General features: G+C 36.1%; 2 protein-coding genes across 2 annotated transcripts; both read right to left on the bottom strand.

Moving 5' to 3' along the window:
- Positions 1–4571: 4571 nt before the first annotated feature.
- On the bottom strand, positions 4572–8149 carry HOXA11 (homeobox A11). The gene is made up of 2 exons (XM_088461448.1): positions 7308–8149; positions 4572–6126 (listed from the first exon to the last, which is right to left on the bottom strand). The coding sequence occupies exons 1-2, from the start codon at positions 7981–7983 to the stop codon at positions 5894–5896; spliced, it is 909 nt and encodes a 302-aa protein (XP_088317574.1). The 5' UTR covers positions 7984–8149; the 3' UTR covers positions 4572–5893.
- A 9972-nt stretch (positions 8150–18121) lies between these two features.
- Positions 18122–21722, bottom strand: HOXA13 (homeobox A13). Its single transcript, XM_088461450.1, has 2 exons — positions 21060–21722; positions 18122–19337 (listed from the first exon to the last, which is right to left on the bottom strand). The coding sequence occupies exons 1-2, from the start codon at positions 21703–21705 to the stop codon at positions 19093–19095; spliced, it is 891 nt and encodes a 296-aa protein (XP_088317576.1). The 5' UTR covers positions 21706–21722; the 3' UTR covers positions 18122–19092.
- Between the last annotated feature and the right edge of the window lie 1286 nt (positions 21723–23008).

Raw genomic sequence — 23008 nt, 5'->3', positions numbered from 1 at the left:
TATTTTGTATTTTATTTATTTTTTTCGTTGATTGTAGTTTAGTGCATAATAATAGTAGTATTGTATTCATCACCTTCTATAAAACACACACCTTAGTAAAGTTAATACTATATGTTTCAAGATAGCCACCCACATTTTTGATGAAATAATAGACAGTATATTAGTTTATTATAATATTGCAGATTAGTCCTGATATTGCTGATCTGAATATGAAATGCATACTGCATTATGAGCTCCTGTAACAGCTGTTATACATTTGTGTAGATCAGTAGGGTGTGATATCTGAGCTGGAGGTAAATATGTTCACTAAACACCGCCAGCCACATATGTAGGCTACAAATATGCAAAGAACGCGCTGTTTTCTGACATTTTTTTTTTATTATTTTCTAAAGGAGAAAATTCAGATATTTCATGTAACTCAGAGAGCACAACAAAGGATGCAGAGTCACATGATCCCATGGCTATGTGCAATAGCCCATCCCAGGATGGGCCTGTTACAGGCGTGTGCCCTGGGTAGTAATTAATATCTGGAGTATTGTTTTATATACAATATCATAGAAAGCAAGGTGTGGATGTGCAAGATTGGATGCAAGCAGATGTGTTTATACAAAGAACTCTAGATGCCTTTTATAGTCAGGCGCGCGTCTAGTTTATGAAGTTTAATAGCCCAGTGGTGTGGGAGATCCATTCTTTCTGTAATCACGAACAAGAGCAGGCAAATAGTAAACTAGCATCATCAAACGCAGTCAAGTAAAACTAATACAGCACATTTAAATCTTAACTATAAACGATAAACGGTCAGTTTGGAGCTTTGAGGAACAATTCGGCGAGGAGAGCTGCGCTTTGTGCCAAAATACTTTTTAAATACCGAATGGAATCTCCTTTCAAACATAAATGGGACTTATGTGAATAGAGATTTTCCCCTTGCACAGCAAGCCGAGAAGTCTTGTGCTGAGAAGGCTGCTCCCGATACAGGCGAGGACCAGTGCCACATTTGTATTCTTATACTCAGGATAAAACAATTCGCACATTTTATTGCCGTTTATAATTCTGACTGACTTGCCCTAAAAGCATGAACTGTAAACACAACCCCACTCCAACTCTCAGCAAACAAATAAGTATAAAAATAATCACAAAATGTATAACATATACATCAGCATACAGGCAGCTATATAGCAAATATAGGACTCTGTACACCAATATATGACAAAACGCATGTGAATAAACATCAGTGTTTATGTAATAGGTTTCCTGTAATGTGACGGCTTATACAATGCGTTTCTTCTCATTTTCCTATTTGACAACTGTAAACTGTCAAGAATGTTCGCTGTTGCCAAATATTCTTTCATTTTCCCCTGGACTGGATCCAGGGTGGTGCTTAGAATCAGATGTGGGGCTTTCTAGTGCCAAGATTGGTGACAAATACTTTCTACCATCGCAAAAATACTTATACACCCAGACCTATATAAATGTATCTTCTATCAAAACAAATCAAAGTAAGATATATATATAAATAAATAAGTAACAAAAAGAAATACAAATGCTTAACATTGGCTTTCATTATCTGTATTGCAGTTAAAAATCACATGTAACACTGCGTGCATTTGAACTACACTATTGTCCAGGAAAACTACATATATATATATATATATATATATATATATCATGTCATATACATAACTAGACAAATAGCTCAAACTGTCTGAATTGATACAATCATTTTACAAGTATGAACTAAGAATAATTATATGTTGGACCTGTATTATATCTATCAAGTGTCATATTGATGATGGATTAAGGATTGGAGGGTCAGAATTTTTAGGTAATATGTTAGTGAAGACAGGATTTAGATTTATGCCTTCATTTTAAATAACATACTGAATATTATGCAATGGAGTTACTGTGGTAGACACTGTTTTTACTCCAAAGAGAGATTTAAATACTTGTACAACATGTTTTGGAACTTCATTTAAATGGTCTTTGACCCTGCAGTGTATGCCATGTATTTAAGGGACTATGAATTAAAGCGAATAATACATTTTTCCAAGTCTATCTGTCTATATCTATCTATCTATCTATCTATCTATCTATCTATCTATCTATCTATCTATCTATCTATCTATCTATGGGGATAACACAGTTTATGGTTATATGTAAAATGTACAGCAATTTCCTGCAATGCCACCTTGGAGGGCAGTAAAATGTTAGCAACATTCATGTCCTTGCTCAGTTAGTTTAATATTAGCTATTAATTAACCTCTTACATTTCTTTCAAATATTTAATAGAGGATCTTACAATACTTTTGAACCTGTATATATTGGCCCTATTGCAGCATGTTTAAATTCCTCTGAACTAGAATTTGGAGTCGAATAGAATACAGCTCCAATGAGTAAAACAAACAAAAAAAAGTCCAATCTATAAGATTTTCTGTAGTCAAAAGTGTTTCCTAAAAATGAAAGCATTTATTTGTGATAACGCTACATATTTGCATGGATAGAATGTCTGCTCTAATATTCTCCCTCCCCACACAAAATCATTAGTGTATTCTGTGTATTAACTTCAAGATAAGTGATTACGAAAGTAAAATTACAAACAACTTAATAGCGCACAAAAAATGTTTTGGGGTTTTCTCCAGCTTGATCGAATTTTATTATATTTATTTTGTGCTATTCTCTCATTCTCACAGCCCTGTAATCAGTATTTTAGCAAAAATATGTAAATAACTATGAGTAGATACTTTAAATGTTATATAAGCTTGATATCTAAATGTTTTATATATGTTTAGAAAACGATAGTATCTGTATTGGATTTGTATCAGTACCGCATTATTATATATGCTGTCTATGTGCATATCTAACTTATATGTGACAACTATCTATTTATCTATCTCCCCACCACCTGTCATATATCCATTTAATTATGTTTGAAAGATACATAAAAATCAGCTCAGCCAAAATCAGTACTTCTCAACCCCCCCCCCCCCCAATGTAAGATTCTGATTATGTATTTATTTAAATACATTTTGTTAATAGATTATTTCAGGATTATGCATAGCTGGGAAAATGCAAATGTATTGTGTAGATAGATTATATGATATACATAACCTGTAAATCCAGATGTTGTGTGAAATAAATAATTCGCATGTTGCAACATATTCAAATAAAATTTTATGATAACAAGTCCATCAGTATCATAGGATATAACCCTATCATAAAGACAGTGTGTAATCAATTACTTACCTTATCTGCCTCATCCATCACAATAATCTTATTTTTCAGACTTTTGAGTGCACTTTCCAACCATTCAGTTTGTTTTAATCAACTAGTGACTGACAGACTTTCCTCCAAAAGACAAAACAAGTTATATCTCTGAAGAGTCTCCTCGCTTGATAAAGAAAGAACAAAGGCCAATATTCTAGCATTAGATTCTCCTGGCAGAGCGGCATTGACATTGATCGATACAGCGCCATCTTGTGGCCATTCTGTTCCTCTGGAAAAAAAGGAACTGTTTTCTAGTTTTTGTTGTCATCCTAAAGAGATATTGCAATGTCCCTTCATGCAACTGTTGGACAGCACTGATATCACCATCTCAGAAATGGCTGCAAACCCTGTGTTTAGTTTATAGCCCTGCATTCCAAATATGCAAATCCCAAATCACAGACACGTTTTATTACCGAATTGCCTTAGCAACACAGAGCATGTGCTTTTATTGGGTCAGACCAAAGACTCGGATAAAATGCAGGCCTCAAGGGTCTAGAGTGTTTGCAAGGGAAACCAGTTAAAATGTATCCCAAAAAGGAAATATCCTGTAAAAGTCTAATTGACAGCCCCCTACTATCTAATTCCTACGTATTCAATCTCACTTCTATTTTAGAATGCTGTTGATGCTTTTAGACCTAGCTGTAGTTTCCAAAATAATAACAATAAAAAAAAAAAACTCCACTAAAGAAGTATGCAAGTAGAGATATGCGTCAGCCCGGGCAATGTTTGACATTTCTAGTATAGTACAATATAAACACTACAGAAATCTGTATACAAAAAGGCCACCATAGAATGCTAGACATTCCTCTCAAGGTTATGTGCAATGTCCAACAATAGCTGAACAGAAGTTCAAAGCCAGATAGCTATTAGGAAATAAAATATTTAGAGAACTGGATAAAAATAATAATGATCATATAAAATAAAATTAAAAATAAAATGAACAGTTACAGTAATGAGAGAGACAATTATATTAAAAATGAAAAAAAAGAAAAGAAAACACATGCATTGTCTGGATGGAGCAAAACATAATTAGCACTTGGAATAGTTATATAGAGCCCCCATAATATAGAATATCAAAGCTATAGTGAGGTAGAAGACATGGGATCACCTTGCACAATCAATAATTCTCAATCAGTGACCAGCCTCATCTTGGGATTGCAGAATCAGCATTTAGTTGAGAAATCTATTTAAGCTATGAGCACATCGTACATAACCGGCAGCATATTAATCATACATTGTAGGTGCCATGTAAAAAGCAGTGTAAGAAGCCAACACAATAATGTATGATTTGTAATATTTTTCAACCAAGTTTATTTGTTTTGTGCGCTCTCTGGCTGTATACATGCATCCCACTAAATTTGCATAGAACAAACTCTATACACAAATAAAATATTAATTTGTAAGTTAACAGTGACATGGAATGACGTCTAGCCTTGTAATCTGTGCCAAAGATTCTCATTCACCCCAGAAAACAGTTTCGGAAATGTTGCCTACATGACAAAAACAATCCTATACTATCCATTCAATTATTTTTCTTTAGCAAAAGGTAAAAATTATGAGACCAGAAGTGTAAAACGGTATTTAAACGAAATACCAAGTGACATTTATTTACACATTTAATAAAACATACGAAACATACATTCAAACAGGAACAGTACAAATAGATTATCATGTCCCATAAACTAATATATCATTTCATTTCAAATATCTTTTTTTCATAATTGCTTTTAATAACTTTGGTTGTGTCATATATATATATATTTAAATGAATTTTTATCTAAACATAAACTATAGCGTGGGCACATAAATTGAGGTTAAAATAATCTATCTGACTTTATTTGTTATGAATATATATATATATATATATATATATATATACACTTGATTATTTCCTGTATATGGTATTTTTTTCCATTATAACATTGTCTGGTTGCACTGCTCATTCAAACGGGTCATAATAATAGATACAAGTTGCCTGATTTTAAGTTGCGGTTCTCCGCCACTTTAGTCTCAGACATAGATTGATATTAGCAAACAAAGTGCATATTTCATAGACCACATAGGTGAAATTTGCAGTAACTGCTATGGGTGAACCAAGGATGGACACAGCAGGACGCTTGGACAAGAAACTAACAAGCAAACCACATAACTTCTGTCTTTAGGCTGTTGGTTCCTATTGCAATAATAAGACAACTTAGAGTACATTTTTTAAGATAAATGTTGTTGTGTACGGTGAGAACAGACAGAAATATCTTCAAAGTCATAGTAAGGACATCATAACCAAATCTTAAATGTTGCAACTGGTCCTTTTAGAAAGTGTACCAAAATCGTACTGAAAACATCACTCCATTAACACAACAAGAAAACGTGTGTCAATAATTGGTGATTGCTGCATCCTAGTACATTATGCAGCTAGGAAATTGAACGCGTACTGCTACCCGTAGCCTCACCATCAGGTTACAAGTCTAGAGGCAGCTATTCTCCGTTTAAGCAGCATTGTCCAGGAACAAATGTTACTTCCCATTGTCCTGTACATGCTCATCCACATACATGTAACCTTGTGGTTTGACCTTGTCTTGAACAAAAATATGTAATATGTCCGGGGGGGCGGCGGGGGGACACGCAGTTACTCTCATAAGAGAGGATTAGCCGAGTAATACTGCAATCGGTCTCTGTTAATTTTTTTCTCTTTCATCCTCCTATTTTGGAACCATATCTTGACTTGTCGGTCGGTTAGATTCAGCATTCGGGAAAGCTGTAGCCTTTTCTCTTTGTTAATATACACACTGAAAAAAAATTCTCTCTCCAGTTCCCTAATTTGATATTTGGTGTAAGGACATCTCTTTTTACGGGTACGTTGTCCACCTGTGGAACAAGAATAAATACCATAGTGTAAGGTAGCGTACAGTAATTTACAATCCATTCCATTATAAACCATTTACAGGAAGACTGCAGCCCGAGGGGTTTTTAAAGCGACTCCCCATCACTGCACGCAATTCAGGGCATGAATAGTTATAAAGTAATAAGCTAGTGGGCTTTGTTACACTCAATGTGATTACAGCTTCCATATATTTGGCTGGTTCTAGCACTTGAAGAACCTTGTTAGAATACAGCAATAGGGATCAACTAGTTAAATTATATAGCAATTTAAATATTTTATTAACTTGTACTCTGACGCCCTTGTTTTATAAAACAAATCCAAGAAGCATTTATATCAGAAGCAGTGATTGGAATCAGCATCTCTAGAACTCAATATATAGTTTTCAGACCTTTACATTACAATATGATTTCCAGCCGACCATTGATACATATGACACAGACCCTCACTATCTCTATATATAGAGAGAGGCAGACAGACAGATATGTGTGAGTATTTGTATAACTATATAACTATATATATATATATATATATATATATATATATATATATATATATATATATATGTACATAGTTCCTGCACACATGCATTTCCACATCTGCTTTAGACCATGTTACTCTTCTCCCATTTTCACATGAAACACACTGTCCTATAAAAACCCTGTACCAGGAAGCTCTGTGTCCCTTTAATCTTGCTATCTGTCTTACTAGAAGTGTGCACAGCTGCGGATCACACTGTGTAACAAGTCCCAGCATCACCTGTGTGCACCTATCCTAGACCCAGCAGTGGCAGGGAAGCCCTGCTGACATGTCATGCAAGATCACTCTGATATCAAAGCAAGCAGGGTTACTTTTGTGTGTCATTTTTTTTATAGGCGCAAATTCTTACTTACTATATGTTCTAAAACCGACCCCAGAGTTTTAAAAGGGAGAAGAAAAAAAAAGGGGGAAGGATTGTCTTAAGGCATCCATTGGTGGCTGGTATTTCACGGCCAATTTCAGTGCTAAGCACGTGATCCTGCCTTTTATAAGAAAGTTTTGTTGGGGGAAATCTAAGGGCCCTCCATAAACCTTATATGCTTATAAAACAGCATATAAAAATTTAACAGCGGTGCGCTGAGATTGCAGAGCCAGTGACAGGGCAGGCGCTGCAGGCAGCAATACGTACTGGAGCTATTGGCTTTGTCCTCATTGTTGCCGGAGGATGAATGAGAGCTGCTGTGGCTGTGACTGCTGTGACTGCTGTGGCTGCTCTCCGCTCTCCTCTCCTTCTCCTCCGCCTCCCGGGGCTCCGAACTTGAAGTTGTCGCAGTCGCTCCTGGAACTTTGTCGCAGTGTCTGTCCAGGGAGAAGTCGGAGGGCTGGTGATCCGCGTTTCCATATGCTGTCTCAAAGAACTGGTCAAAGGCTTGTGGCAGCACCCCATTCCTGCCCACTGCGCTATAGAAGTTGGAGGAGACGTTGGCATTGGGGTGGTAGACATTGGAAGAGCTCTTGCCGAACATCTCCCCCATGCCAGCTGCGTTGGAGGCAGGGAGGCAGTCTCTGTGCATAATGTCATCTGCTGAGTAGCAGTGGGTCAGGTTGGTCCTGGGGTGCCACTTACTGGAGGTGTCAATGGCATACTCCCTGAAGGTCACCTCTCTGACTGGCTGCACCTGGGGCAGGTTAGAAGAGTAGGAGTAGGGCATGGGGCGAGAAGATGGACTTTGGGGCAAGAAGGAAGGCAGGCTGGAGAAGTCAGGACCCGAGACGTAGTAGGTGCAACTGGGCAGATACATGTTAGAGGAACAGGGGACACGCTCATCAAAATCCATCATTAGGCTACCTCGGGCTGTGCGCATTAGCTGGGCTTAGCATGGTTCTCTCATGCAGCTGCCTCTTTGAAGCAGATCTGTGGAGTAGGAATTGGAAGACGTAGGCTGACGTGGAATCTATCCCCATCCTTAGCAGGGAGGTGCTGGTCATGTGATCAGATGGGGAAATTGGACAAGCTGGGACTATGGGCCCTTCTCTTTGTAGCCATCTCAAGGGAAGCAACAGATCGTCACTTGCTAGGTTCATAGGAACATGTAATCTGTCATGTAACATGCTTTCCCCACAAGCCTGACAGGGAACCCATGTTAAAGCAATGCATAGGGGCTATAAGGGTATGTGTTGAGCTGCATATATATGATGTGCAAAATAAACTCTTTGTCGTCTATCCCCCCCCCACACACACACCCTCAGCCCCCCCCCCCCCCCTTCAACCTCCGGGCACTTTGATGTTCCTGGAATAACATTTCTGACTGCTATGGGTATGTAGAGAAAATGTGTGTACTAAATGACTAAGCATAGACAACCTAGCGAATTATCAGTACATAAGCGTATATTAAATTGTATATGTTGCAAAGGGTGATGCCGTATGATAAATGATCTGTGCGAGAAATCACCATGATCTAAGGGAATGTGCAGTCAGACTAAAACAGAAGGCACAGCGCCCCTTCCCCCACTGCTGCAGACCAATGTGCAGTTTAGGATTTCCTTCCTATGGTCACATCTGATCGGCTTACACTACACTGGACTTTGCTATAAAGCTTCTACACACCACACAATGCTGTCATAGCTTAGCAGCTTGGTATGTCTACTAATGCCCTCCCTACATGGCACACATGCGGCCATCAGATGGACATTATTACATCTGGATGTATGAATGGAAGGATGTCACATATATTCCTGTTTGTGTCTGTGTATGTGTAAACTATAGCATACTGCAGGACAAATAGGGAGGGAATTGTTGGCGATAGTAAGGTAGATAGATCGATAGATAAGATAGATAGATAGATAGATAAGATAGATCGATCGATCGATCGATCGATAGATAGATAGATAGATAGATAGATAGATTAGAGATAGATAGATAGATATTAGATAGATAAATAGATAGATTAGAGATAGATAGATAGATAGATATTAGATAGATTACATAGATAGATAGATAGATAGATAGATAGATAGATAGATTAGAGATAGATAGATAGATAGATAGATAGATAGATAGATAGATAGATAGATATTAAATAGATTACATAAATAGATAGATATATTTTAGATAGATAGGATATATATTAGATAGATAGATAGATAGATAGATAGATAGATAGATAGATAGATAGATAGATAGATAGAATATATATTAGATAAGTAGATAGATAGATAGATAGATAGATAGATATGATATATATTAGATAAGTAGATAGATAGATAGATAGATAGATAGATAGATAGATAGATAGATAGATAGACAGAATATATATTAGATAGATAGACAGACAGATAGGTCTCCTTGCCTGTGAGACAAAGGCTCTCCCCGCCCCTCCTCTGCACAGGAAAGCAATGTCTCCCAGTGGTATGGGGGCTATGGGGCTGTGACTGAGGCCGGGCGTCAGGGAGGAGTGAGCAGGGCTGTACATGGCACGTTTGGCAGTCTCCTTCAGCCTGTGTCAGACATGGCTGGTCTGGCTAAGGGTTCCCAGGAGACGCCACCTACATGCAATCCATGAGGTCCTCTCCATATGTTACATACACTCACTGACACCACAGTGTACCATGCTCTGCAAGGTTTGTATGCAGGGAACGCTGCTTTTATTTGTAGGCATTGCATGTGTGGGAAATAGCTGCAGTCTCAGTGCCAGGGGATATTGGCAGAGGGTGAGGGTAACTGATTAGAGATAACACATATACAAACATGCAGAATGCACGAATACAGTCAATTGTAGTTGTAACTTGTGTAAAAACCCATCAATATTGTGTAGCAAATACTTTTGAAAGCAGCTTTCGCTATTGTGTATTTGACCTTAACCACAAAACCCTACTGAGCGTTACTTTGGCCTTGGAGCTGTATTATTGCCCCGTCCTGTAATGCAGTATTACCTCTTACATAGACATTTAAATATCAATATAACCTGTAATTCATCATCTTCAGAATGACCATGGAAATGGGGAAATGTAGTGATGTGGTCCCTGGGAATGCCTGCTGCATCTTGTGCCGGTACTGATGGCGAGAACTCTCCTGGTGGTAAGACTTCATTGTTTAGATTGCTTTTAATCACCGGTAAATACATTGATCACATATAACAAATCCTGGCAACAATACAGGGCACAGAAAGCAAACACCACATCTAAACAGTAAGAGCTTTATTAGTTTTCATGACCCAGTTGGAAGAAGGTGGTAATAATTAAGAATGTCATATAACACAAATATCTATGTGTGTGTGTGTGGGCATAGATAAATAATAACATAATAATTACATACGTACATACACAAAACATGTAGTAATATGTGTATTTTTTTAATCAATGTCTGAAAGACTTACCAGATGATCTGTCTTCATTTCATAGAACACCAAAAACACAAACCACTTTGCTAAAAGATAGTATCACATGCATGAATCTAAAAGTAAATCAATATAATATATAATGTAACAGGCAACTGACGCAACCTATACAATTAACGTGTTCCTCAAAGTATAACTATATAATTATGTTATTAACTGCCCTGTAGCGGTTAATACACATATGGACACACACAAACACGCACACATACATACATACATACATACATACATACATACATACATACATACAGACATACATATAGTTTAATAGAAAAAATAATTGAAAACAAACATATATATATAATTATATATATATATGTGTGTGTGTGTGTGTATATGTGTGTACACTATAGAACACTATATATAAACACATACACGTACACGCACATCCACAATGCATATATTTCATTACACAGCGCACGTTACTTGTTTAGCCCTTACTTGTATGTTCTTGTACTGTTTGTTGTTTTCCTTTTTTTACTGCCATATTTATTAATGAACTCTGCGGCGTTACAAACTTAACACTTTTTCTGCATTTACTTAGTGGAATTTTGTTTTCCTTTAGCTCTAAAATGTTCTTGACATTTCTAACATAAGAGATGACTACAGTTGCTGTAAATTGTACATTTTGTTTAAACACTCACCATACAAACTAGCCTCTTTTTAGTGGTCTTTTTACAGGTGCAAGTCTATGATTATTGCAGGCAATTGTGGGGCTGTGAAACGGGCAGTCTAGACCGTCTGGCATGCATTGAATAGTCTGCTCTCCACATATGTGGCAATAGCAGACATTGAAATACAAAACCAGCGTTATAATGGGGCACCTATGGAATCAGCATTTGGATTTTATTCATGTTTTCCTCTCCTGGCACAGGAACGGGACAGGAATATGACATATGACATTGTAAGTAAGATCGTGTGTGTTGGAAGTGGGGGGGAGGGAGTGATTTGAATGAATGAAACAGAGTAAAGACCACAACTCGGTTAGGACAAGCACTGAACCCGAGGGCTAATGCACTGTATAATACATCATGCGCTTTTCTGGTCTTACAGAGAATTATTGTTGTCTCCGTTTATCAGAAAGTAATTGCAAGGGCATGTAATACCTTGAACTTGACCTCCAAGGTGTATGTTTTATCCTTCTGAAATATATGTTGAAAGAAGACTAGTTTCTTTCTATTTAAATGTATTCCACTAGGGGTGGCAGATTCACAAAAAAATTAATATACTGGAGTTTCTAATCAGTATAATAATAACAACATTTTATTGCAGGCAATAATTCTGCACTAAATAGGGAATTCTGGTCAAACTACTGACGTTTTGTTCAGGAGAGTCTGAATTTCGCCAGATCTGAATATGATTTTCAGCACAAGAACAAATGCACTAATCAACTGCGATTTATATTTCAGAAGCTTCTTTCCCCCACACTACTTACAATATGTCGCAAACGTTAAAAAATAAATTTTATATATATATATATATATATATATATATATATATATATATATATATATGACATGCTGGCTCTATTAAATGTTATGGCTGTGCTTTGAATATATTTTCTACTCTTGCAATTTAACAGGTGGTGTTTTGGTCTTTTTTACTTCTTTTGGAGACTCAACTATATGCTATTCCTCTATGGGACTACAGTACACAGGAATTCATTTTCAATACAAATGTGTGCGGTTATATATATATAATATATATACAGACACATATCTATATATATATATATATATATATATATATATATATAAACACCCCCATTGGTCAAACGATTAACCGTATCTTATGTTTTCGCACAATACTACTGATAAGATTTGCAGACGTACAGTGTAATGCAATGCAAGTAAAAAATGTATTGCTATAGCAGTGCGATAAACGTCAACGTGTTATTTTTTTGTTTTAAAATAACTGTGCTGCCAGTGTATGTTTTATTATATTACAATTGTTATGCAGCTGAAATAAAAGAAATTACTTCACAATAAAGAATGTTGAAACCTATGGATTGTTCTGAAACTCTTTTTTTTGTGGTGGATTGTGTGCATTATCATAGACATGAAAGAGGGAATACCAATTCAACCATCTTTTTTTTTAACGTGAAATGAAAATAAAATAAAATCTCCTTACTTTGTTAACACTGAAATCGCCTCTTCTGAGCTGGCAGGTAGAGATCATTTGACACGTATATAATGTATCAGTGCTAAACTAGCGTACATTAGGCTTCGGTCGGTGAGATAGGTACATTATTTCTTTGTTAATATTTATTATAGAATTAATCAATTAAATAAGTGATAAACAAAACCCTTTGCGCAAAAGCATGTTTAATGGAAAAGGTCTTTAGCTACATAGATGGACAGAAAGATAGAGAGAGAGATAGATAGATAGATAGATAGATAGATAGATAGATAGATAGATAGAAGAAAAAAGATAGCTAGACAGTTAGGTAGATAAATAGATCGATAGATATATATTGGACAGATATGAGTCATATTAGATAGGCAGACTGATAGATAAATAAATAGAGAGAGTCATTAGATATGATAGATAGATAATTAGTTAGATGATAGATAGAGTGATATTAGTTATGTAATAGATAGATCAATAGAGTGATATTAGATAGATAGATAGATAGATAGATAGATAGATAGATAGATAGATAGATAGATAGATAGATAGATCGATAGATAGATGGTCAGACAGACAGAAAAAAAAGATAGCTAGACAGGTAGATACATAGATCGAGATATATATATATATATATATATATATATATATATATATGACATATATGAGTCATGTTAGATAGGCAGATAGATAGAGTGATGTTAGCTAGATAGATAGATAGAGTGAAATTAGTTATATAATAGATAGATAAATAAATAAACAACTAGAGTGATATTAGATAGATAGATAGATAGATAGATAGATAGATAGATAGATAGATAGATTAGAGACAGATTAGAGATAGATAGATAGATAGATAGATAGATAGATAGAAAGATAGATAGATAGATAGATAGATAGATAGAGTGATATAGTTTTGCCAACTGTTTTGTGCATTTGATCAGATATATATAGAAAATATTACCTGCTGACTGGATTTTTTTTGATGTAAATCTGAAAATGTGGACGGAAATTCTAAAAATTAGTATAGAAATACTGTTGACATTTATCGTCAATCAAGTGGTGTGACTGAAAACAATATATACATATACTCACATATATATATATATATATATATATATATATATATATATATACATAAAGAGGTCCTGCACTCACATCTCTTAAATGACAACTGCTGGGCTGTTCATAAAAGGCTATTGTTCTACCGTGTGCAGGACAGGCCCACAATATACCCACATAAATCCTATATGGAAATGATGGTACTTTCCAGACTACTTGTAAAGCATATAATAGAGTGCATTTAATGTCCAAGAAAACACAAACCAAATCAAATACATACCAAACCAACGTTTCGGCCCCACCCAGGACTTTATCAAGGTAATGTCATTTGGGAAAAGCACAGCACAAATACAGTAAGGGGGAAAAAAGCAGAGCACTGGCAAATTGTGCTGCATAGTTCCCAGATGACATTACCTTAGTAATGTGTTTTGTTGGAAATTTTATGCACTGTATTATATGCTTCACAAATAGTCTAGAAGGTGCCATAATTTCCATATAGGATTTATGTATATATATATATATATATATATATATATATACACACACACAACACACACACTTACACTTGTATTTTTACATACGTACAAGTGAACATGCATAGGATAACCACTCACCTAATTTATTGTATTCATTTATTAATAATAATATCAACAGAAATTATTAGAATTTGTAAAATCTACATGCAATTTAAATGTATATATATATATATATATATATACATATATATATATATATATATATATATATATAAATGATTTACTTGTGTGACAACAAGAAGTTAAATATGTGGTTGCCATATTATGCATATATATATATATATATACATATATATATATATATATATATATATATATATATATGGTGCAGTCATATTGCATATTTTAATTTCCTGAACTGATTAAATAATTTCTATTTATAGGCGTAATGCTATCATTTTAAACACAGATTCACCTATGATATTGTATTGACTTTACACTTCCAGAAGGGGACGTTATAGCATATAAACAATGGTTTGACAGAGTGATCACACACAGCAATGCAGCCAGACACGGGCCTCCTCAGTGCTGAACAGAGTGAGCACTGCTTGGCCAAATTTGCCTCTCAGTTGCATAGAGGACAACATATAACAACATGTTTTCCCCTGTCATTATTGTGTTGCAATATTATCTAATCTGAAAGTCATGCAATTGCTGATCGAGACCGGAGCCGAGACATGACAGCAGAAACAACAGAAATAAAGGCTCCCATACATCAGAGATGAATTACAGCAATCGTGCAATTTGCAATCGATTGTGTATAAAAATCTTTCCCTATTTCAATCGATTGCAGATTGCAGAATTGCCACAGTCGATTGAAAAAGGGAAAGATTTTTATACACAAGCGATTGCAAATTGCACTATTGCTGCAATCCATCTCTGATGTATGGGGGCCTTTAGGCAGAATGACAAATAGCCAACATACTGTATTTAAGCCGAATCGCCACATATTTATAGTTATCTTGGCCGTCCTTAAATGGGAGAGAACCAATAATAAACAATCAAGATACAACGAGTAGGAACCAATATAAAGAGCACTTTACAAATCATTTACTGAACCGGAAGTCAGAAAAGCCAGGGAAGGGGGGGGGGGGGTGGTTAGCGAAAGGAGGGGGAGAGAGACAAGTATATACCCTGCAGTGTAAATAGGAGGGCAGTTTTGTTAAGCTATTTACCCACATTATGCAGATCAAGTCTGTAATCTGAGGTGATCTGTACTATATACTGCATGTATTACTTGTGACCAAGTACATGTCACACTCGATTTTCTAATCTCTAATCATAAAATGAACTAATATGTCAGGGAGGGAGGGGGAGAGAGGGAGAGAGAGAGAGAGAGAGAGAGAGAGAGAGAGAGAGAGAGAGAGAGAGAGAGAGAGAGACTATACCCTGCAGTGTAAATAGGAGTGTAGTTTGTTAAGATAGAGACCACATGTATGAAGCTTATGAGACAGAGAGAAGAGAGGAAGATGCAGGGACGGACATATGGGGCATTTGATAGAGGAGAGAGAAGGGTCGGGGGGAGAAGGAGAGTGAGGGGGGAGAGTGAATGAGCGGGAGACAGAAAAGGAAAGAGAGATACAGGGAATTACATATTGAGCATTTTGAGAGAGAAGAGGCCAAAAAGAAGAGAGGGTGGAGGGAGGGAGAGAGAGTGAGAGAGAGAGAGAGAGAGAGAGAGAGAGAGAGAGAGAGAGAGAGAGAGAGAGAGAGAGAGAGAGAGAGAGAGAGATCCAACATAACAATACAACTTAGGCCAATGTGAGCACAACCCTTTCAGCTGTCGTCATTAATTACATTGGTTTATTATGTGCATTAATATTCTAGGTGCGATTTAATTACCTCGCCTCTCATGTATACAACCTGGAGACAGTCCTGATAGCAACAAGGACTTGGCACAATGTGAGAGGACGCTACAAGAACGCGGCATATCTTCCCTAACAGTATTCGAACTATACAAAACAACCGGTTACTTAGTATTTCCCTGAAGACACCGCTCGCTAACTGCCCGCACACCTCCTCTACGTGATAATCATATGCAAGAGGTTTTTTTTTTGTCGTTGGCATATGTAAACTGTCAGCAGTTGTTTAGTCTGTAATTATATGAATACCATGGAATTTTATAACTAATAAACTAGAACCTGTAGTATTCTTTTAATGCTATCCTCAGGATGCCCTGGTGAAATATTAATTTCCCCTGCGAAGTGCTGGACGGTGTGATACATTTCCCCTGGTTGTTAAATATGTTTGCAAAACTAAAAGTCACACAGAGGATTGTCACATTAGTGCATTCGGAAAACGTGGTGTGATATGTAATGTGACCAGTGATATCTGCCACCGCTCAGTTATACAAATATTATATAAATCGAACAGGAAAAGACAATAAAATTATTTTAGAAGGGCATCAATCTTCAACAAATATTTGACTTTTTTTTTCATGGGTATAATGTGAGCCAGAATTCTTATGACTAAACATTCTTTCGAAATTATATATATGTGTACAGTTTTTATTAAAAATGGACAAGTAGATCAGGAAAAGTTTTATTATAGTAGATGCCATTAAAATTGTGTTTTCAACACAGATCCATTAATCAATAACTAAAAATGGGAAATGTAAATTTCTAATTCCATTGTTACTGCGTATATTGCTAATCAATGGAGGACTAAAAGCTGGCGTTATGAATTAAATTCTTAATTGAAACGTGTTTTTTGTGGTTTAAATTTAGCGATAAGTTATGAATTTGAATAAAATTTTGAAATGTAAATGTAACCATTCACTTTTATTTCTGCTGCAGTTATAGTTACTGAACTAAATCAAAACAAGCGCAGTTAAGACATTGAAAATATTACTCCATTTATGTATGCCATATAATACAAAGTTGTATTTAATCATCACAATATATAGTACAATTGTATATTTAATATAGAGCATACGATTGATCACATAAAAAAGTCTCAGCGGACATAAAATAAATCATTTACTTAAATAAACAATATATAAATTGTGACAATCCTGTGGTTTTTCTGTATTTAAAAAAAACACCCAAGATGGAAATAAATGCCTCATTGGCCATTTTGAGATTGATGTTAATCGTATGACCAAATTATACATCAAATAGTCCTGTAAATGAAAGTTATTTATTGATTAAACAAAAACGCCCATTTGTTCAATCAAACACACGTAAATCATCTTAAGCAATCATTTCTGCCAACTACAGGAAAATTATATTATGCAAGTAAATAACTATCGCCAAATTATCTTCAACAACACTTGTAATTAATGAGACAGTTAGTAATACATTTACATTATCAAGCACCAATGTAATATATGAAGTATCAGCAGCGTTGTAGATATGCTTTTGAACACCAGGTGGCGCTATTGATCTACTAATCCTAGTGAAGCCTATTCATGAGCTGTCACAAGTCAAGGTCACAAATTGCCTATTTTCGTCAAGGTCAAGGTTTAGGGCCTTCTCATTCAATTGTTTCAATAATCTCCACATCTTTTAAGAAAATACCACTCTGAATCTAACTATAATTATTAGATCTCCCATAATACGGCTGATTTTCATTTCAGACAGGAGAACATTTATACATCTCATCAATCCAATGTTATATCTTGTACAGATTCATCTTAATTATGTGATATGTGTATTGCGGACAACTAGATTGACGAGTGTTATTATATCTAAATATAGGATATCTAGCTAACACTAACTGAACATATTGCATGTTACGTCACCATTCAATTTATTCACAGTGATCTATATATTTTTCCCATCCAAAAAACATCTATTTACATTATTAGGCAAAAACAAACAAACAAACAAAAAAACAAAAACAAAAAACTGAGAATGTACAAATAAATGTTCACAGTGCGCTAATTTATTATGTACACATGATAACATTTTACAGTGACTAGAGAAGAAACAAATGTCAAATAACTGATTAGATAAAAAGTGCTGGAAATGATTGGCTACCATTATCTAATACGGCCCAATTACAAACACAAAACAAATAAAATAATTGCTATTTTATACCGTTCTAAAAATTCCACCGTTAAATATGATCGTACATTTTATAGTTTTTGTCTTTACCGTACAGTAATATTGGCATTTGTAGACCACCGGGATTTTAGGATATTTTGCTCATTGCAGATTGATTTCTGCCTCATTGAACCCGGATTATTAATCACTGTTTCCGTAACCCCAATTTTTTTTGAAATGTAAAATGTTATCGAAGAAGACAACAAATTAAGTTCACGTCTATTCATTATAACGACGGACAATTTTCAGGTAAGCCCCGAAAGCTTACATTTATATTTATTCTTACAATTTCTCTGGAATTGAGACCCACCCCACCCCCTAAAGAAAGCTGTACAATTTTTCAACGACATATAATTACACTCCTGATATATCAGAATGTATCGTGTAAGCATACAGTAAAAGATACCATTTTAAATTACCTGAGCAGTCACTCAACATGCAGTCTGGTTTCAAGGTTCAAAGCGCAATTATTAGTCTGATATTCTCGATTTAAATCGATTCTTGATTAAAGGCTACATGTCTCTCTATTAATCAAAATTCATATTATGTTGCATCGAGATTCTCTTTCCTTTTCGGGATGTTTACAATTCCACAAGTAGATTTTGCGCTGAGAGACCTCCAACAAGCTGTGAGTCTTGTCCTTTCTCAAAATAATTACAAATGCAATTTTCCCCCAGCCCCTCCCCCCATAAAGAGGTTTTCTGGAAACCATATTTAGAGGTCCCCGAGATGACCTTTGTTTCCCTGGGCAGAATGGATTCGTTTCCACGAGAAGAACCTGCTGAGTCTCCCATCCAGTCCGGCCATTAGCTGGTGGTCTTCAGCTTGTTGATAACTTTCTTCTCTTTGACCCTCCTGTTCTGGAACCAGATGGTGACCTGCCTCTCTGATAGGTTGGTGGTGGCAGATATCCTTCGCCTTTTGTCCTTAGTGATGAATTTATTTGTAGCGTATTCCCTTTCCAGTTCTTTCAGTTGGACCTTAGTATATGGCACACGCTTCTTCCTGCCTCGCCTGTAGGAGCTGGCATCCGACGGATGGGAAACTACGTCTGTAAAAGGGAAAGCACAGGTCATTGGGAATTGTAGACTGCTGCACCATCAGTTGACTATAAAGCTGAATGTACAGAATGAAACCTATACACAGGGAAAGGCAGCGGAGGTGTAACAGCAATACACTATAAACAGCAGCACATAGAGATCACAGTAAGCTGGCCCTGCTACATGATGTAACTATTGATAAACAGCAAAATACTGGACCCTAATGCTGCACTTAAGATTGTATTAAGCTCTGTGAATGAAATAAAAGATGGGACATTTTAACACACACACACACACACACACACACACACACACACACACACACACACACACACACACACACACACACACACACACACACACACACACACACACACACACACACCTGTGTGTGTGTGTGTGTGTATATATATATATATATATATGTGTGTGTGTTATAATGGTGTATAGGTAGGTGTGTGTGTGTTGTAATGGTGTATAGGTGTATATATATATATAAAAATGTGTGTATGTGTGATATAATGGTGTATAGGTAGGTGTGTGTGTTGTAATGGTGTATAGGTAGGTGTGTGTGTGTGTGTATATATATATATATATATATATTAAAACATATGTGTTGGAAAAGTGTTTAGGTAGATGTATATATATATATATATATATATATATATATATATATATGTGTGTACACATATATATATATAGGTGTATATACATATATATATATAGGTGTATATACAGAGATAATTATATATGTGTCTCTTATACTGATTTGTAGGTAGGTGTGTGTATAGATGTATATGAACATATAGGTGTGTATATATATATATATATATATATACACATACATCGACACACACACAGAAAGTGCAGCTCACATACATATTTGTGTGTGTGTGTGTATATATATATACAGTATATATATATCAGTACATGTATGTAAGTTGTATGTTTTTCTACATGAACTTGAACACTTGGAGAGATAAACATGCAATAATAATATATATAATATTAGTTTTTGTTAGGTAGACAAACAATACTAATATATGACATTAAAGTAAAATAGGTTAACGTGCAACAATGATATGAAGTATGTTAGGTAGACATGTAATAATAATAACAACTCTATCTATCTATCTATCTATCTATCTATCTATCTATCTATCTATCTATCTATCTATCTATCTATCCAATAATAATATATGACATTCAAGTATGTTAGGTAGAGATGCAATAATAATATAAAACAGAAGTGTTAAGTAGACATGCACATATATAACACAGAATTATGTTAAATAGACATGTATTAATAAGATATATCGTGTGTCAATACATGCAATAATATTATATAGCATAGAAATATGTTAGGTAGACATGCAATAATAATATATACCATTTAAATATTTTAGGTAGAAATACATTAATAAGATATCACATAGAAGTATTTTAGGTAGACATGCAAGAATACTATATACCATTGAAGTGTGTTAGGTAGAAATGCAAAAGCATAGAAGTATGTTAGGTGGACATGCAATAATGATATACGACATAGAAGTGTGTTGGGTAGACATGCATTAATGATATATGACATAGAAGTGTGTTATGTAGACATGTAATAATGATATATGACATAGAAGTGTGTTAGGTAGACATGCACTAATAGCATAAAATATTGGCAGAATATACTGCTGATGTGCACATGTCACAGCTATGTATACTACAGGCAGGTGTGTTACCCGGTAGGGTGGATTTCCATAGGTGAGTTGGCTGGGACTGATCCTTGGCGCAGTAGACCTGCCCATTCCATCCATTGGTAATTGCCCAGGGCTGGTAACTGTCCATAGGCAACAGGGGCTCATGCCTCGGCTCCCCTGGCGCCCCTATGGTGGACACAACAGGCATATCCAGATATCCGGGCACTGGCTGGTAAGGTCCTGTGGCATAGCCCTGGTAAAAGGCGAACTCCTTGGCTCTGGCAGGGAAGTCCTCTCCCCCAGAGACTGACGTCTCCATGTACTTGTCTGCAAAAGCGGACGGCTGCGAGCAGGACTTGATGGTGCTGTGGTGCGTCATCCTGCACGGGTAGTACCCGCTGCCAAAGTAGCCATAGGGCAAGCTGGCACCGGAGGAGCTCTGCGCCGCTGAGCATGGGCTGCACTGCTTGGCAGGCTCAGCAATGCCGGACACTGGCACCTCGGCGCTAGGGTAGGCGCTGCTGGGGGCCAGGGATGCCGGGTGCCCCATCAGGTTCCTACACTGGTTCGCTGCGAAGTTGCTGCCTGGAAAACCTTCCATGTTCTTACTCATGTCATCCAGGCCGTTGTCGTAGAGGAACATGAGCGGCTCGGGCCAGCGTGGGTGCAGGAGCACGGAGGCTGTCATAGCCCGGCCAGCGCTCGCACCACTCTGCCTCTTTTTTAAAAGCCCCAAAGACTGAAAAAAGAGATTGGAAATGTCTCAGACTAAGCAGGGCTGAGGCACAGGGCGCCCGCTGATTGGCTCTGGCCGCCCCACGTGATATGCAAAGCAGCTGATCAACCACAGAGGACCAGAATGCAGATAATTCATTTTTTTTCTTTCTACTTCTTCTTTTAAATATGTGACTGTACCCCAGGCGGGCTCAGAGCACTCCCAACAGGGGGTGTGCAGGAATGGGGGGGAAATTGTGCAAAATGTTTATTTATTCCCTCTTTTTTTTATCTATAGCATGGTAATAATAATAATAATAATAATAATAATAATAATAATAATAGTAATACAATCCATTTATAGAGATCCTCTATTTTATACTGTGATAAGGACATATGCCTATTGCATCATTTTCCTACATAAGCTGTCATTTTATGATGGGTTTTAATTGTGAGCTTTCAATATTGTTATATCCCCAAACTTTATTATATGCTACATTGAGGGAGTGATGGAGCCATCGCTGGGGCTCTCTGGTGTCAGAGATAGGCTACAACATACTCAGGAATGGTTTATATCATATTATTATATGTATTTTATCTCTTTACAACCATCTCTATATACAGATGGTCAATTGTCACACACGAAGATGCGACACTTGAAAGAAAAGCTGGTACCAGCACAATAGTATTGCTGAAGCATAAGTGTATAATATCAGTATCTGGGCATATACCTATATTTATATACCGCCCATACACGCGACCATAACTTATATGGAGTGAAATATAACAGCTGTTTATCTATCTATACACACACGCACATATATACAGATATACACACATATACTGTATATATATATATATATATATATATATATATATTGTATACACACATATATGTATGCACGACTGCATATTGCTGTGCGCTGTGCAGTAATATAGAAATATATCCAGGAAAAATTACACCTGGCCTTAGAGTGTATATTTAGCAAAGGTATGTATGTATGTATGTATGTATGTATGTATGTATGTATGTATGTATTTATTCAGTAGAAGGAGGAAGTGATTATCTTGTCTTTAATTCTTAGCTTTTGCACAAGATAACCTGCTATTGGAATATATTACTGGTGTAAACCTACGTTTCTCTAACATTAGGAGCCTATTACTTTCTTCCGTTTGTTAAATACTGTAAATAAGACACAATCTAATTGTTCCCTGTACGGTTCCTATGGTGTCGATGTTATTGTGGACAAAGGGATATATCCATCAAATGAATGCTT

This window comes from Taudactylus pleione, unplaced genomic scaffold (genome assembly GCF_031769625.1).
Source record: "Taudactylus pleione unplaced genomic scaffold, aTauple2 ptg001052l, whole genome shotgun sequence".
NCBI classification, from domain to species: Eukaryota; Metazoa; Chordata; class Amphibia; order Anura; family Myobatrachidae; genus Taudactylus; species Taudactylus pleione.
This window is presented reverse-complemented; position numbering and strand designations above follow the sequence as displayed.